The following is a 15541-nucleotide window of genomic DNA, read 5'->3' on the forward strand; positions in this document are numbered from 1 at the left end:
TGAATGCTGCCTTACATTTTAAGCTGAAAGTCACCATACCACTATGGTAGTGAAGAAACACTAAAAAAAAAAAAAAAAAAAAGAAAAAAAGAGTTTCTGGCCAGTCCAGGCTGCACAGATCACCAGTTGAGTTTTCTGGCTGCAGAATCTACAATCAAAATATAAATGTTACAACTCAAACACCTTTAATGAGTTATTTCATCTTATCAAATCCAACCACACAGAAGACTGGGCTGACTTTTCCATTCCTCTGATAAAGTATTAATACACTTTAATTTTATATTCATGCTTTGATACAAATAACATGTAAAAATGTGCTGCAAGGATCTGAAAAAGCCTAGAAATCCTGTTGGAGCTTATCAGGGCTCCTGCAGTGCTGCACGGCCGACTCGTCAAACTTCCAGGTGCCAGCACTGACAGGGACATTGCAGAGATCATGTTTTAACTGAATAAATAGTTTGTAAAAGCTAAGTCTAGAGAAAATCCAATTATTTTGCAGAAAGCTCCAAACATTTGTACCCACCTGGTGATTACATGGCCCAATAGGTTCTTCTCCCTGCCAGGGGCAGCTGTGAGATCAGAGAAGGATCTTTCACTCCAGACTGACTCTGATCCCCAAAGGCACCCAGAGCAGGGCTGGGCAGTTTGCATTAGAGCATCAGCCCCCTCCCCAGCAAACCAGCCCTCCTTGCCTACTTTTGGCATTGTTTTCCAGCAGGAACTGTCAGTTTGGGCTGCTCAGGGTCTGGAGGCTGCAGGGACAGCAAACCCAGAGCACAGAGAGTTTCCCTGAGCCTCCCTGGGGCTGAGACCCTGGTGCTGAGCAGGCTGGCACGCTGACAGAGCCCCGGGGAACAAGCTGAATTCCCAGCTCTGCTTCCTTCACTGCAGCCTCGCCAGCCCGAGGATGAAACCATTCCAACAATCCATTTCTGCCTTGGTTTGTTCCTCTCCCTGGAGGGGCACAGCAGGCCAGGCTCCAGGCTGCTTCCCAGGCATGACCCACATCCATGGCTAATGAAAAACCTGACCAGCACATGGCACTGTTCAATGGCCACTGCTGTGGGTCAGCGAGGCACAGCCAGCCATCCATCCAGCCATCCATCCATCCATCCATCAGCCCCTCCTGGAGCTGCCACTTGTCCTGCCAGCACCCCAAAGCCAGAGCTGAACCCTGCACACAGATCTCAGTGCCCCTGGAGCTGTGGATGAGCAGAGGGTGAGCAGAGAGATGGAAGCAACTGAGTGAAAGGAGCTCAGAGGGCTCAGCGATTTATCACCATACACACGCTGGGCTCTCACGTTTTTGTTTGAGGAAGGGGAAGGAAAGCTTTGCATGAAAGAGAGAGCCAGCTGCAATTAATGCTGGGATCCTGCAAATAGCACCAGCTTCCCCTGACCGTGTGCTGGCTCCAAAGCCCAGCACAGAGCCGAGCCTTGCCGTGGTTCTGGAGAGAGGGAGGAGAGCTGATCCCACCCGAGCAGCTGCACACTGCCATCCCATCCCATCCCATCCCATCCTGCTGGGAATTGTTCCTTTGACACATCCTGAAGGCCCAGCTCAGGGCTCAGGCAGGATCAGCAGCAGGCTCCAGGGGAATCCTGACTGACCTGCAATCAATAGGGCAGGGAGGCAGAACAACAGTTTAATTATTCACAAAGCAAGAGTCAGGATTCTCTGCCTGTGAATTCAGGCAGACATGAAACCTCTGAAGAGGTGCAAGGGCTCAGGTGAAATGTAATGGTTCAATTCTGTACATTTGATTGTTTTTTTTATAATTCCAGAAGGATCACTCCAGTGAATAAACCTTTTTCTATGAATATTATATTACTGGGAAAACACTGCATTCAGAGTCAGTGTTAACAGCTCAAGCAGTCCTAAACAATTTAGTGAGAAGTATGAAAAATAAGAATGTGGAAACCAAAGTCCAAGGTGCCTGATCATCACCTGGGGCCAGGTGCACCTGCAGGAACCAGCAAGGGAGAGCACTGGCTGCAAGGAATGCACAGCAGGATGAAATACAGTTAAAAATACTGTTATCCAGTCTCATCTAAAGGAAAGCTTCCCAGCCCTGATTTGAGCCAACTATAATAATTTATTTCAACTACCAAGGATTAAGTTATGGCTGGAGGCAAATTACAAGCTGGAGCCTTCAATGTCAACAGTTTAATCATTTAAGGAAAACCCTTGACAGCATTAGTGCCTACCTGAAGGAAACTGAGACAGACAACTCAGGGACATTGGGATAAATTTGGGGATTTCAGCCAGCACAGGAGACTTTCAGGTTTTTGTATGTGAGTAGATATTAGAGTCTGATGAATAAACCTGGCTCTGGTGCCACGTTTTGGTTGTTAGGGTGACACAGGTGGCAGCTGTGGAGCTCTGCTCCAGCAGAGCATCAGTGCTGGTACCCTGAACATCCCCTGCTCCACCAGGGCTGTCACCCTGGAACATCCCCACTCTGTCACCCTGAACATCCCCTGCAGCCAGAGCAGCAGCCCAGGACAGGCTCCACCTCTCCCTGCTCCCTCAGGAAGGAACAGAGGATGCAGAACAGCTTCATGCACTGCTGCAGCAACCTGGAAAATCCCAAGCCTGTTTCTCAGCTGGGCAAGCCTGGAGCAGTTAACAAAAGGGAATTATTCCCATTTGCTTTCTCTAAAGAATGGCGGTAGCTAAGGTGGAAAGCATCACGAATGCTGACTGTAAGGTAAATAACAGCAGAGAAAAGGCTCCAAACCTTGTGGAATTACAGGATTTGCTAATTATTTTGAAGCGATCATGCTAAACAACGTTTCACAGCAGAATAAAAGGCCAGAGCTGACTCTGGGAGCTCAGTCCCACTGAGGCCCTTGGGAAGGCCATGGCAAACACATCCACACCCTCCCTGGCAGAGCCCTCCTGGATAAACCAGGGTGGATGAGCTCTTCTGTGTGCAGAATTAACCCCAATGAGGCCAAGGGAGTCAATCTGACTCAGCCTGGACAAAAACATCACAAATACAGCCACGAAGGTTCCTCTGCCTGCTCCAGGAATGACAGGCTGAACAAACACAAACTGCACCAGCCCTGCAGAATTAGGTCTCAGCTTTATATTCAAAGCTTTGGTTTAAAAACCTTCAGGTCTGGGCACAACCTGGGATCTCCAGAACCAAGGAGGGGTGTTATGTTTTTCTCCCTTTTTTTCCTTTTTCAAGCCTCTCCAGTTTGGTGTAAAGAAGAAAAGCCACATTCTGCTTCCTGAGCTGGTTTCTACTCTTGTGGCAACTCCAAAACCCCAAAACAACATTTGAACTATTCCACATCTCAATTATTTTTAGCTTTTTCTCTTGTCTGCTAATTTGATGCTAATCCCAAGCTGTCAGTGGCTCAGGAGCTGGAGGAATGTGAAGTGACATAATTGCATGCCAAAAATTTGCAGCTGTCATTCCTGTTTGAAAGTTTCAATATTTAAAAGGTAGAACTTCCCAAATGGAAAATTTACTTTGGGGTTCTGGTTAACTCACACTGGATCAGGTAAATAAATATAAGAATATTATTGAGTGGGCTTCTACTCATAAAAGTCTAGACAGCAACACAGTTTCAGTGCCAACTCACAGAAACAACCCTGCCACCACACATTTCCTCCACTCCATCCCCCTCAAACACAGATCTTTGGAAAAATATTATTGAGGTTGATATGTAAAGATTCAGGAGGTCACAGGGAGGAAGCTCAAAGCACTGAAGAGGAGGAGAAGGAAGCTCACCCACACCCTGCTCTGCAAGAGAAAGGCTCCCACCAGCTTAAGGGGACACCAGAACCTTCAACTCTGTATTTTTGAGGAAGCAGAGATACACTGCTAGTTTGCAACAAATCACACACACCCCCACATTTTCAAAATATGCCAAGATAATATTTATTAACACAGCAGGACTTACAGATCACAAAAGATAGTGATACAGAGGAGCTCGGGAGGGCGGTATCAGAGAAAAGCATGCAGGTCAATACTTGCAGAAGAGAGATATCAAAGCAGATCTGAAAAGGCACATTCACACAGGAAATGTTTAGTTGAAATCAGACATTAGAAAAAGCAGCAAAAAAACCTGAAGTTGATTAAAATATACAGAGAATCTCCAGTAATGCCAAAGAAAAAGGAACTGTACAGGTGTGTGAGTGCAGCAGATAACCCTTTGAGGGGCAGGGCTCCTCTGGCTGCAGCCTTTGGCAGGAAGGACAGATCAGGCTCACCCAACAGGAGCAGGTGCCCATTCAAACGCTCTCAGCTCAGAGTGAAAGGGAAATTTGGTGTAGAAGAAGCAGCCTGGTTCAAACTAACAGCATGCAGCCAGCGCTCAAAGGGTTATAGCGGAAAATGCAGGAGGAATCAGGCAACATTAGTACAATCTACCTTCCACACACAGAGTTAGCAGCTTAGAGAGACTGTATCCCCTCTGGAGAGAGAAAATCTGGGAACCTTTCACCCCTCAAGAGAGCACAGGGCCCCGGCAGGGGAAGCAAGGCAAGGATTTCTCCCTGATTCCCAGCATCAGCACCTACCTGCCCATACCTGGAAGCTACAAATGCCAAAGCTCAGAGCCCAGGGACCAACAGCTCCGTGTGGGCACCATCTCCCTGCACCTCTGTGCTGCTGCTGCTGCTCCCCTGGAGCTGGGACACGGGGGCAGCTCCCCAGGACACTCTCCCAGCTCCCAGCAGGGAGGTGACAAAGGGATCCTGCCCCTTTCTGACATTACATTTACAGATCGAAGGAAACGGTGAGGAAAAAAGGGAAAAAAAAAATCTGCTTTTTAGCTTCGTGTAAACTGAAAAAAAAGAAAAAAAAAAAATAAAGGACTTGACCATCAGCAGTTCACAGCTTGAAATGCATCAAACACACAGAAAGGAACACGTGAGCACAGGAGTGTTTGTAGCAGTGTCCAGAGCACGTCCTGCTACCAAATCCAAACACTTAAATGGAGCTAAACTCTCCCTTTTAGAATAACATCTAACTTGGCACCATAGGAGAATACAGACTTGTTTAAGTTTAATAAAAATAGCTTCTAATTAATACTTCAGAGTTCAAAAGTTTAGCAACAAGCACATGAAGGGCTAACCCCTTTAAACAAACCAAAAAAAAGAGGCTTTCCTGCCACAAACAGCAATTATTCACCACGGGTTGCTGTGGCAAAATCACACGTCCTGTAAAGAGCTACAGAAGTCAAACTACCACCAAAAGAGGCTAGAAAAATATTAGGAAAAAGTGCTTTCAAACCCAAAGTAAACATTCAAGAATACACTGTTGGTGCTACGTTTTGCCAGCTCACTCAACTTGGAGTTTTCCCAAGCAGTTATATGAAAATTAAATGTCTTTGCTAATAAATTATTCCTGATATTTTGTACCCTGTTAGAGAGTATCTTCCACATCGAAGTTGCCGACTTAATTCTCTCCCCTACTTAAAAATATCATATAATGCAAAATTACAGTACTGTATATCTTTTCTCTACCCATATCTGCAAAAAATGGAAGAAATATTTCATGTGGAAATAACCAATTCTTGCAGTAGGAGCTTTTACATTTACAGTTTGTATGTTCCCCCTGTTCAGCCTTTGACTGCATAAAACTTGTCCTAGAACACAGTAATGTTCCCGTGTTGTTGAAGGCCACAGAACATTTAACTACAGCTTATCTCCTATGTATATATGAAAAGAAAAAGCAGGACACTTGGGAAATTTGTTTTGTGATATGTGATCAGGTCAGAGATGGTCAGTTCACTCCCTCAGGAATGTTGTCATAAAGGGAAATTAAAGAAGGTGGAAACCTGATAAAGTGAAAGTCTCATGGTTTAAATTCAGGTCCAAGAGCTCCCAATCATGAGACCAGCACTTGCAGCCCCTTGGCACAATGATTTCCACGAGGGGTTTAACACTGGAAGGTGTGTGAAATACTCTAAACTGCAGTCCTGCAAAACCCTGCCTACCCAGAGTGAGCCCCACGGTAAGGGGAATACACTGCTCTTGGTGATTAGTCAGCTTCTCATTAACAGCCCCAATTAGTGACCCTTGGGAAGCGCCGAGGGGGAAGTCCCCAAGCCAAATGCTTTGTGGAAAACAAGAGATTAAAGTGAGACTCTGCCATCATCTTGCTGACATAAATGGAATGACACTGTTTGCACTGGAATATTTTCCACTCGAGTCCCTTAACGGCGAACAGGTACCAGTATGATGATGTTAAATCTCAAAAATAAACTGGCCTGGAGTTCAAACTGTTCCAGCTAGTTATGTTTATAGTCTTCTAAGACAAAAACTAAAGAGTGCCCTGCTGAGGGGCCGTGGCTGGCGGGGACACACACAGAGGAGTCTTCCACTACTGAAAGACGAGTGCATAATACTGTAATTGAGCACAGAGAACACGGAATCTGCACCACCTACGTTACCAGAGCAATCTAACCAGTTCCTCACCTGCTGCTGGTGGATGCTGGCCACTAACTGTTGGCAAATCCAAAGAGCTATCAGACATGACATGCTTAAGATCTCCTCCCACATCAGCCAGTTTCATGTCAAACTGAACAGACAGCGCGTCTTCGGAGTCCTCCTTGCCCACGCTGCTGCCGCCGATGGAAGGCAGGTCCAGGGACTTCACTGAAGCAGAGTCTTCTTTGGCCTGCTTGAAAGCTGCCACTTTGTCCACCAGCGACTTCTCGGCGCCGCCGGAAGAGAACTTGGAGTGGAAGTCAGCAAAGTCATCGTCGCTCTTGGCCGAGGAGAGCGCGCCGTCCTTGCCCTCCTCGAAGGCCGCCCCGGGGCCCTCCAGGGACAGCTGCTTGAAGATGTCGTACTTGGTGGGCGTAGCAGTGGTGGCAGAGCTCTGCTCACCCTTCACTGTGCTGCCTGAGGAGCCAGCCTGAGCACCAGGGCTGGCCTCCAGCTTCAGTGCATTGTATTTGTCCTCGGGCTTTTGTTCGGAAAAGCCGCCGCTGTTGTTGAAAGCCATAAAATCTGCAAAGTCATCTTGTCCACTGGCTGATGCGCCGTTAGAAAATTCCCCAAAGAGACTGAACTCTCCAAAGTCATCAGCTAAGCTTGAAGTTTTGCTGGGTGCTGGCTGGGCAGAGGCAGATGGAAGGGGTGGAGGGGGAAAGGAGCCCGGCTTTGAGGTGTTGAAGGCAGGTGGGAAGGACAGCTGCTTGTTTTCTCCAGGAGAGGAAAAGAGCTCCAAGTCTGCCAGGTTCAAAGGGGTCTTGGCTTGTGTTGGCTGTTTTGGCTGAGTAGGCAGAGGAGGGAAGGGTGCAGGGAAGGTTTTGTCCTTGGAGGGTGGCTCTAATGGGGAGACGCTGTCAGCGGTTTTGAAATCTGTGAAACCATCGTCGGCTCCTGTGGGCTTGAACTCTGCAAGGTTCTCTCCTGGGAATGAAAACAGGGAGAAAACAACAATTAAACCCTGCACAACACACACTGCACATTCACACCATGCAAGCAAGCAAACTACTCCATGCAGCGCCAGAAGGTTTTAGGCAAACTGTTGAAATGGAAGCCCTCGGGGTGCACACGGAACTGCAAACTCAACCTCCATGAGCCACACGAGTGGCAGGGGCACTGATTCTGCTCTGCACTCCAGCAAACACCTAATTCTCTCAAACAGCCCCAAAGTCATTTTAAACTCCCTTTACACCGAGTTAATATCAAAACACACCATGACAAATGGATTCAAAAGGAGATCAATACTGCCTCATTTGGCTTCCATGCAAGTTGCTCTCCCCACCTCATCCTCTTCGTGTTTGCCAAACAATGAATGTAATTTTGAATTTCACTTATACCAATACAGTGTTTGCTTTTTATGGAAGCAATTCTTCCCTTCCTCCCTCTGAAATACTGCAGCTTTTTCAGGGGGGATCACCAGATGGCTGAGACAAAACCAACATGAGGTAAGAATGTTTTCATTGAATTTACATTCAATATTTTGGTGTGTTAATTTTATAACTTTCTTCTTTTGAACATGAAAACATTGTTTAACCCATTCACCAGCACGTACATACTTGGACTACTTGTAATTTTAAAGTATTGATGCTTACTGTAAGACAAGTGTCCAATAAATAGATTTTTTCTGTTTTAGAAACACACCACTAGCATTTTATTATTAAGCTACCTCAGTGTCACACTTTAAAACAGTTTAATCAAGATTTAAAAGAATACTCTTAGTGATGGCACTACAGGACCACAACTACACCTGACCTTTTATTCCATTCTCCCTCCCCTCCAAACAAATTCATTTGGCTCAGCAACAATATAAATATTCCTGAAATTGCTACTCATTGATCAAAACTGCAACAGCACAGCAAACTAAACTTACTGAAGAATTGCAAACTTTTCCATTAGAAATGGAAGCTGGTGAAAGGGTTAAGAGTGGTCAGACTTTGAAAGCAGGCAAATACAGCAACTTTCTATATTTTAGAACACGTACAGAAAGAGATCAAATGTTATTTCATTTTACTGCAAGCATTTAATCCTGAAGAGGTTCCAAGCATGAGAAACTCACAAAACACCACAGGGGTTTCATAAATGAATGACTCCTTACTTAAAACAAATTCCAACCACATCATTACTTTAAAATAAAACTCAGGAGCACCCAGAGGAGATGCCAACCTCCCAGAAATACCATCAGCACATTGTTCCAATAGGATATTGCCCTGCTTTTACAAGACACTTCCTACCAAGTTTTTTAGAGAAGCAGCAGCACCATTATTTTAGAATTGCAGAGACGGAAATTCTGCAGCTCAAAGAGAAATGCTCCAAATGATAATGAAAACCCAATAAAGGCCCAGTGCTTACCCAAGTATTTGCTTTCTGCTGGTTGCTCTAATTCCCGGAAAGCGCTGTACTTGTCCCCTCCGTCTAGAGAAGAGCAGAAAAGAAATACATTTACACAGAGAAATGAGGAATTCATACAGCAAAATGAGGAATTCATACAGCAAACGTTACATTAATTGCTCTGATTTTTAAAGATGAATATCTTGTCAATGCCAAAAAGAAGATATATGAAATTGTACAAGAAATTACTCATAGTGGTTGTGTATTTGTCCTTTTACCTCCAAAAGCAGCTGCACTCTCAGAAGGCTTCTCAGCTGCCATTCCTTTAAACACAGCATATTTGTCAGCTGGTGAAAGTGGCTTAGTACCTGGGAGTGGCATTAGTAAAGAAGGAACACTAAAAACAAAAAAGATAAAAGCAAAGTTCCTTAATTGATCCATAAGAAATCTCCATATCCAGGTTTTATTTAATGGAGCCTCTTATTATGCCTACACAATTTGGTTCCTAAACCTAAGCTTATGCCTTAATGAGTGTTTAATCCAGCCCCTGATGTAAGTGACCTCAGCTGGGTAAATTCCCACTTTATCTCAACTAATTATATTTCTTCGGTTCAAAGTCAATTTGCACCATTCTTGACTTTAATTTCTATCAAAACCGTGAACAGAACACTCCAGAACTTTATACCAAGGAATCTGTAGCCCAGGAGAGAACAAGCACACAGACACACCCCAGGAACCACTCCCCCTTAATTTATTCCTGTGAAAATTCCCCCTAATAAAACTAGGTACAGTAAAGAGTTTAAACTGCATGAGATTTTAACAGCTCCATACTTTCAGCTTATCTAATTCTGATTATATCTCATTACATATTGTAAAATTAGGATAATAAAGTGGGATCACTGTTCAAAGGAAGGAAAATAATAACTCTGAATTTTTGTCAGTGCCAATCAGGTATCTAGTCAGCAAAATAAGGATTAGTGCAAAGTTACACAAGCAAGTCTTTTTGCATAAACACACTCTATTTTATCCAGTAAAACCGCCACAACAACCTAACACCTTGTCAGCAAAGGCTGGAAGATTTAGGAGAGAGCTTTGCCTGCCCTCCACACAAGCCCTGTTATCAGACCTTGGCAGCTCCACACAACAGCATCCTTTACATATGAATGATGCATTCTACCTCCAGTTTGTGTCACTCACACTGGAAACCTGAATGAATTTCTATTGCATTCTTCAGCCAGGAGCAAGAATCTTTCCAGAGCCATTTAAATCTCCTTATCAGCAGCCTACAAGCAACACACAAACCAAGCACTTGCACACATGTGCTGATGCTGGTCTGTGCTGCTTGCAGGCAGACAGTGCAACGGCAAAAAAATAGAGCTTATGGTAATATAATTAAATTTCCCATCCCTGCAAAGCAGGCTATTAGATATGCAATCTTGGCAAATGGAATGGTTAATCAGCTGTACTCCACAGATGGCTTTTTTTTAAATAAAGCTCCATAAGCAATTAGATTATAGCTCATTGTAACATTTTGTTCAAAACTGAACGCTTTCACAACCGAATAAAGAAAACTGCTGCAGTGAAAAAGAAACACCATTTTCTGAAATATTTCCTTATGATCCTCTACTTCCCATTGTGCAACTAACAAACAGTTTTCTGTCAAAACTTTCAGTAACAGATTAGCCTCAGCTGCAAAACGACATCTAACACAAGATATACTTAAATCAGCATCTTCAGACCCATGTGGCATTGACTGACATCCCTGGGAGAGTCCAAGGCCAGGCTGGACAGGGTTTGGAGCAATCTGGTCTAATGGAAGGTGTCTCTGGCCCGTGGTGAGGGTGGAACTGATTATCTTTAATGTCCCTTCCAAACCAAAACATTCTGGGGTTGTATTTAAAATTATATAAAATATAAAATTCTATTTCTTACACAGAAGCACAAGAGAACAATTGGGTTGAGCATCCCCCTTTGATGTCACTGCTGAGGGAGCACCTGGTAATCAGGGCTCACATGGAATTCAGAGCTCTGTTTGCCACTAAGAGCAGCCAGCTCCTACCCAGAAAATGTGTCTGTCTACAATCAGACACCTGGGAGGTGCACAAAGAGGAAAGAAGGGTGAAATTTTGTAGTCTTTGTAGACCTTGAAAGGTCGACTGTAAACTATCAAAGGGAGGAAACATGTTTATTTATTTTGTTATACAAAACCTGCCTGATCAGGAATTACATCTTGTCTCCCAAAGGAAAAGCCAGGATTGCTGGAGTCTGAATGATGCTTCAATTGAGATTTATAGTCAGGTATCCAAAGTTCAGGCACTGGCCAGAGAAATGACAGAAACACCAAGGACCTGGTACCTGCTGCGGTGCTGTGAGCTGGCTGCTTTGGCTGCCTCCCCCTGGAAATCAGTGAAGGAGTCATCCAGGGAGCCAGACTTGGAGGCATCCTGAAACTCCTGGAAGTCATCATCTTCTGGTTTTACTACCTGAGTTACAAACAACACAAGAATTGCTACGCTGCTGCCTCTTCAAACTCTCACACAGCAAGAAAGCAGCTTGGAGCAGTGTGATTAAGAGGGGAAAAAAAGAAGGAAAAGAACATTTCAACACCAGCATCATCAGCATTTCCACCTTGTCTGCACCTCACCCTACTCAAACACACACAGGATTACAGGGAGCAAGAATGAACAATAGTTCATTATTTCACAATAAATGTCTTATTGATCATAGCCATGTCATCTTTTAATACAAGACAAATATTAATAATTTAAATCAGTGGATAATTTAAAATTAATAGCACCACAAAAATATTTTCTGAAGGATGAAGCATGTCTGCAAACAGCAAATTTATCCCCCACGATTTACCTTTGTAAACTGAAGGTTTTCAGTGTTCTCAGCTGCTCCTGAAACTCCTATTTTACCAGCTATTAGAGTCTGCTGCACAGTTTAACCTAAAATTCCATTTCATGTGCGTTACAAAATCCTAACTACAACTAAAATCCTCTTTGGAACACAGAACACTTTTGTACCTCTTCTAATGCCACCAGAAAGAACTGCAAAAATAAAAGAACGCCCTTAGCGGCACTTCACATTTTCAGACGTCACATGCTGGATTTCAGCTCTGGTTTTTTTTGTGCCATTTACTTAAAACCTGTTGTCATATAAGTTTGGAAGTGCCAGGCTAATGTCCCTTGCAGGGAAGGGGTTTGCAGGCAGGCAGGAGCTCACCTGGCCAGGCAGGTAGAAGGCACTTCACATTTTCAGATGTCACATGCTGGATTTCAGCTCTGGGGATTTTTTTGCCATTTGGTTAAAATCTGTTCTCATGTAAGTGTGGAAGTGCCAGGCTAATGTCCCTTGCAGGGAAGGGGTTGTTCTCCCCATGTAAGTGTGGAAGTGCCAGGCTAATGTCCCTTGCAGGGAAGTGGCTGTTCTCCCCATGTAAGTGTGGAAGTGCCAGGCTAATGTCCCTTGCAGGGAAGGGGTTGTTCTCCCCATGTAAGTGTGGAAGTGCCAGGCTAATGTCCCTTGCAGGAAGGGGCTGTTCTCCCCATGTAAGTGTGGAAGAGCCAGGCCAATGTCCCTTGCAGGGAAGGGGCTGCTCTCCCCATGTAAGTGTGGAAGTGCCAGGCTAATGTCCCTTGCAGGAAGGGGCTGTTCTCCCCATGTAAGTGTGGAAGAGCCAGGCCAATGTCCCTTGCAGGGAAGGGGTTGTTCTCCCCATGTAAGTGTGGAAGAGCCAGGCCAATGTCCCTTGCAGGGCAGGGGTCTGCAGGCAGGCAGGAGCTCACCTGGCCGGGTGGGTAGGAGGGCAGGAAGGCTCCGGAGGGCTGTGCGGGAGCTGCTCCTGCCGCAGCCGGTGCCGGGGCCGGTGCCGGGGCAGGGCCGGGGATGCCCATGCCCATCACGGAGGGCCCCATGCCCAGCCCCACGGGGGCCGGCGCAGCCGCGGGCAGCAGCGGGGGCTGGCTCACCCCGGCGGGCAGCGGCACCGGGAAGCCGGACAGGGTGGGCACGGGCGCGGCCGGGAACTGGTTCAGGACGTCAGGGCTCACGGCTGGGATCCCTCTCTGCAGAGACAACGAGCACAGTTATTCCAGGGGCAGGGCTGAACAAAGGCTGCAGTGTGCTCTCAGCTCCAGCTCCTTGTGCTGAAGCCAACTACGAGCGGGGCACTGCTCAAGCTCCCAGTAAACCTCCCACATCCAAATGTGCCAACAGAGTCCATGTAAGGGAATTATATTCAACACAGAATTACTGAGGTAGGAAAAGGCCTCCAAGGCCATTGAGTTAATCCTTTGACCCATCCTGTCACCCAGCCCAGAGCAATGTCCTTCCTTGGACAGCTCCGGGGATGGGGACTCCACCACCGCCCTGGGGAGCCCCTTCCAGTGCTCAGTAACAATTACCCTTTCCATGAATAAATTCTTCCCCATGTTACATCTGAAACCTCCTGCTACAGCTAGAGGCCATGTATTCTTGTCCTGTCGCTCGTTACATTTGATATTACATATATATATATATATATATACAGGAGTTTTGTAACTATATCTGAGAACTTCAGTTGACACTAAAGGAAAGAGTAACTGAAATATAAGCAATGAAATTGATAAGATTATAAGCCCACTGAAGTGACAAGGGCAGTTTCTCTGCTGCACTTGAACAGGAGCGGTGTTTTACAGAGCTGTGCAGTGCCTGGCCCTCAGCTCAGGGGCTCAGGTGAGAGCACACCTGGGTCACTGCTGTCACAGAGCATACCTGGGTCACTGCTATCATGGCCAGCACACAGTAGAGCTCCTCCTTGGTGAGCTTCCCGGGTGTGGTGCGGTTGGCCAAGGCCCAGATCTGCCCCAGGGTCTCCCTGGGCAGTCCTGAGGACATCAGGATGGGGTAGAGCTTGGCTGTGTCGATCCCAGCAGGAGTCAGAGTGGTTTCTAAGATTTTCTTATACAGCTCTGTTGTGAGGGAGGCAGTGTTAGACAGTGACGACTGCTCTTTTCAAACATTATTGCTTTTTTATGTTGTCTCAAACTCATGATATCAAATCGGGAGCACTCAGTGTAAGGTAAGGCAAGAGCATTCTGGCACTGTATTCTATCACCATGTTTCATCTAAATGTGTTATTGGATGGTCTTTACAGACAAGTTTAACTCAAGCAGAGAAATATTCTATATGAAATACACTTAGTGCTGCATTTCAGACCACATTTCTTTAATGAAATTGCAGGATAACCCATATAAAAAGCTAGCTCTAAGAGCCTTATGTACTTAAACCTCAGTGTAATCAATATTTACTACAGCAATTCATTTCCTATTCACTGTGTTATTTACACATAGAAGACAAATAGCCTTCAGAAATGAGCCTGCCTAATTACAAGACATGCCAAAAACCAGAATACCCATGAAAGCAGCATTATCAGCAATGCATCCTCTGCTGGGATAAGCTGCTGCCATAAATGTTTAATCTAGAATTTGTTAACATGCTCAAATAAAACCCCTGTTTCTTCAAATGCAGATAAGACACCATAAATATGTAACATATCAAAGATCCAGGATTCTATTGATGAGGGAATAAGGCTTTGATCAATAAGTGGCCATGCAAGCACAGGCACACCCACACCTTGCACTGCCCACCTGGCCAAATGCCCCTGGATGCTTTACCTGGGACCAAGCTGTCGTTGTAAATCCAGGGAGGCATCATTTGCTGGATGGGGTCCTGGGGAGGGAACACTCCAACTCCTAAAGTATTCCATTCAGGAAGAAAAACAGCTGTGTTAGGACACAGAGCACAGCGATCTTAGAGGCTACACCACAGCTGGTCAGCATCATTGAGCATTTCAGGCAAAGGTTTCAGATAGGAATCGCTGTGCTCAGAGGAAAAACAGATACTGCAGGAATATGAAATAATAACTAGAATGATGTGGCAGTAATAGATTATAGTTATATACGTAATGAAATAAGGAGCTCCTCACGTGCCTCCCTCTAAAATGCAGATGTACAGAACCTAAAGTCTCACTGTCTTCAAGTTTCACAGCAGTTCTGTCAGAACAAATTCAGCTTCCCATCAGCTCCCTGCTATTAGGGGTATTTGTGGAATAAATAAATCCATACCTACCATAAACCCCTCAATGTTCCCCCAGAACATCCTCCACTGGAAACTGCCCAAACAGCCCAGGGACTGAACCTCAGCAAGATCATATCCCACATGCACAAACCTGTATCCACTGCTCCCAGTCTGCAGCTCCAGGGGACACCACAGCCACCTTCACTCCTACAGGCTTTTGTAGCATCATCTGCCACACTTCACCCCCCAAAAATTGGTTATTTCTTTCTCCACTATGGGGACTCTTCCCCTCAGTCTCCCTGAGCAGATTTTATGCTCATCTTGGATGGAGCTCTGACCAAAATCAGCATCACTTCAGATTTCATTGTCTTTCTCAGTACTCTTGCATCTCATCTTCCACATGGATTCCCTCTTGACTGCAGTCTAATTTCTAATTATCCCACAACCCCAAGCACATTCTTGTATAAGCAATTCCTTTCATTTCAACAACCAAGTAAAATAAATTTGCCACTTCCTCAGATCTCATTATTTTTCGGTTTTAACCCCCCTTCCACACTGAGTCAACAGTTTTAACAAAATCCAAACTGGAACAAAGCCTTGTTTTAAGATTTCCTCTAGACCATCTTTTGAATATTCAGGTAGTTTTAGACATAATGTGTATGAGCAGCAAATACTTGAGAAACAAGTATTAACTAG

At 45.2% G+C, this 15541-nt stretch overlaps 1 protein-coding gene across 4 annotated transcripts in view; it reads right to left on the minus strand.

The window, feature by feature from the left end:
- SYNRG (synergin gamma) overlaps positions 1-15541 on the minus strand; it is a 35982-nt gene that overhangs the window by 10591 nt on the left and 9850 nt on the right. For all 4 annotated transcript variants that reach the window (XM_058037366.1, XM_058037365.1, XM_058037368.1 and 1 more), the window contains 7 exons: positions 14443-14520; positions 13541-13737; positions 12574-12852; positions 11141-11268; positions 9064-9182; positions 8807-8869; positions 6440-7381 (listed from right to left, as the gene is read on the minus strand). In XM_058037366.1, coding sequence (XP_057893349.1) covers positions 6440-7381; positions 8807-8869; positions 9064-9182; positions 11141-11268; positions 12574-12852; positions 13541-13737; positions 14443-14520 — 1806 coding nt within the window. The remainder of the gene's footprint in view (positions 1-6439; positions 7382-8806; positions 8870-9063; positions 9183-11140; positions 11269-12573; positions 12853-13540; positions 13738-14442; positions 14521-15541) is intronic.

The sequence above is a fragment of the Melospiza georgiana genome, chromosome 19 (assembly GCF_028018845.1).
Source record: "Melospiza georgiana isolate bMelGeo1 chromosome 19, bMelGeo1.pri, whole genome shotgun sequence".
NCBI classification, from domain to species: domain Eukaryota; kingdom Metazoa; phylum Chordata; class Aves; order Passeriformes; family Passerellidae; genus Melospiza; species Melospiza georgiana.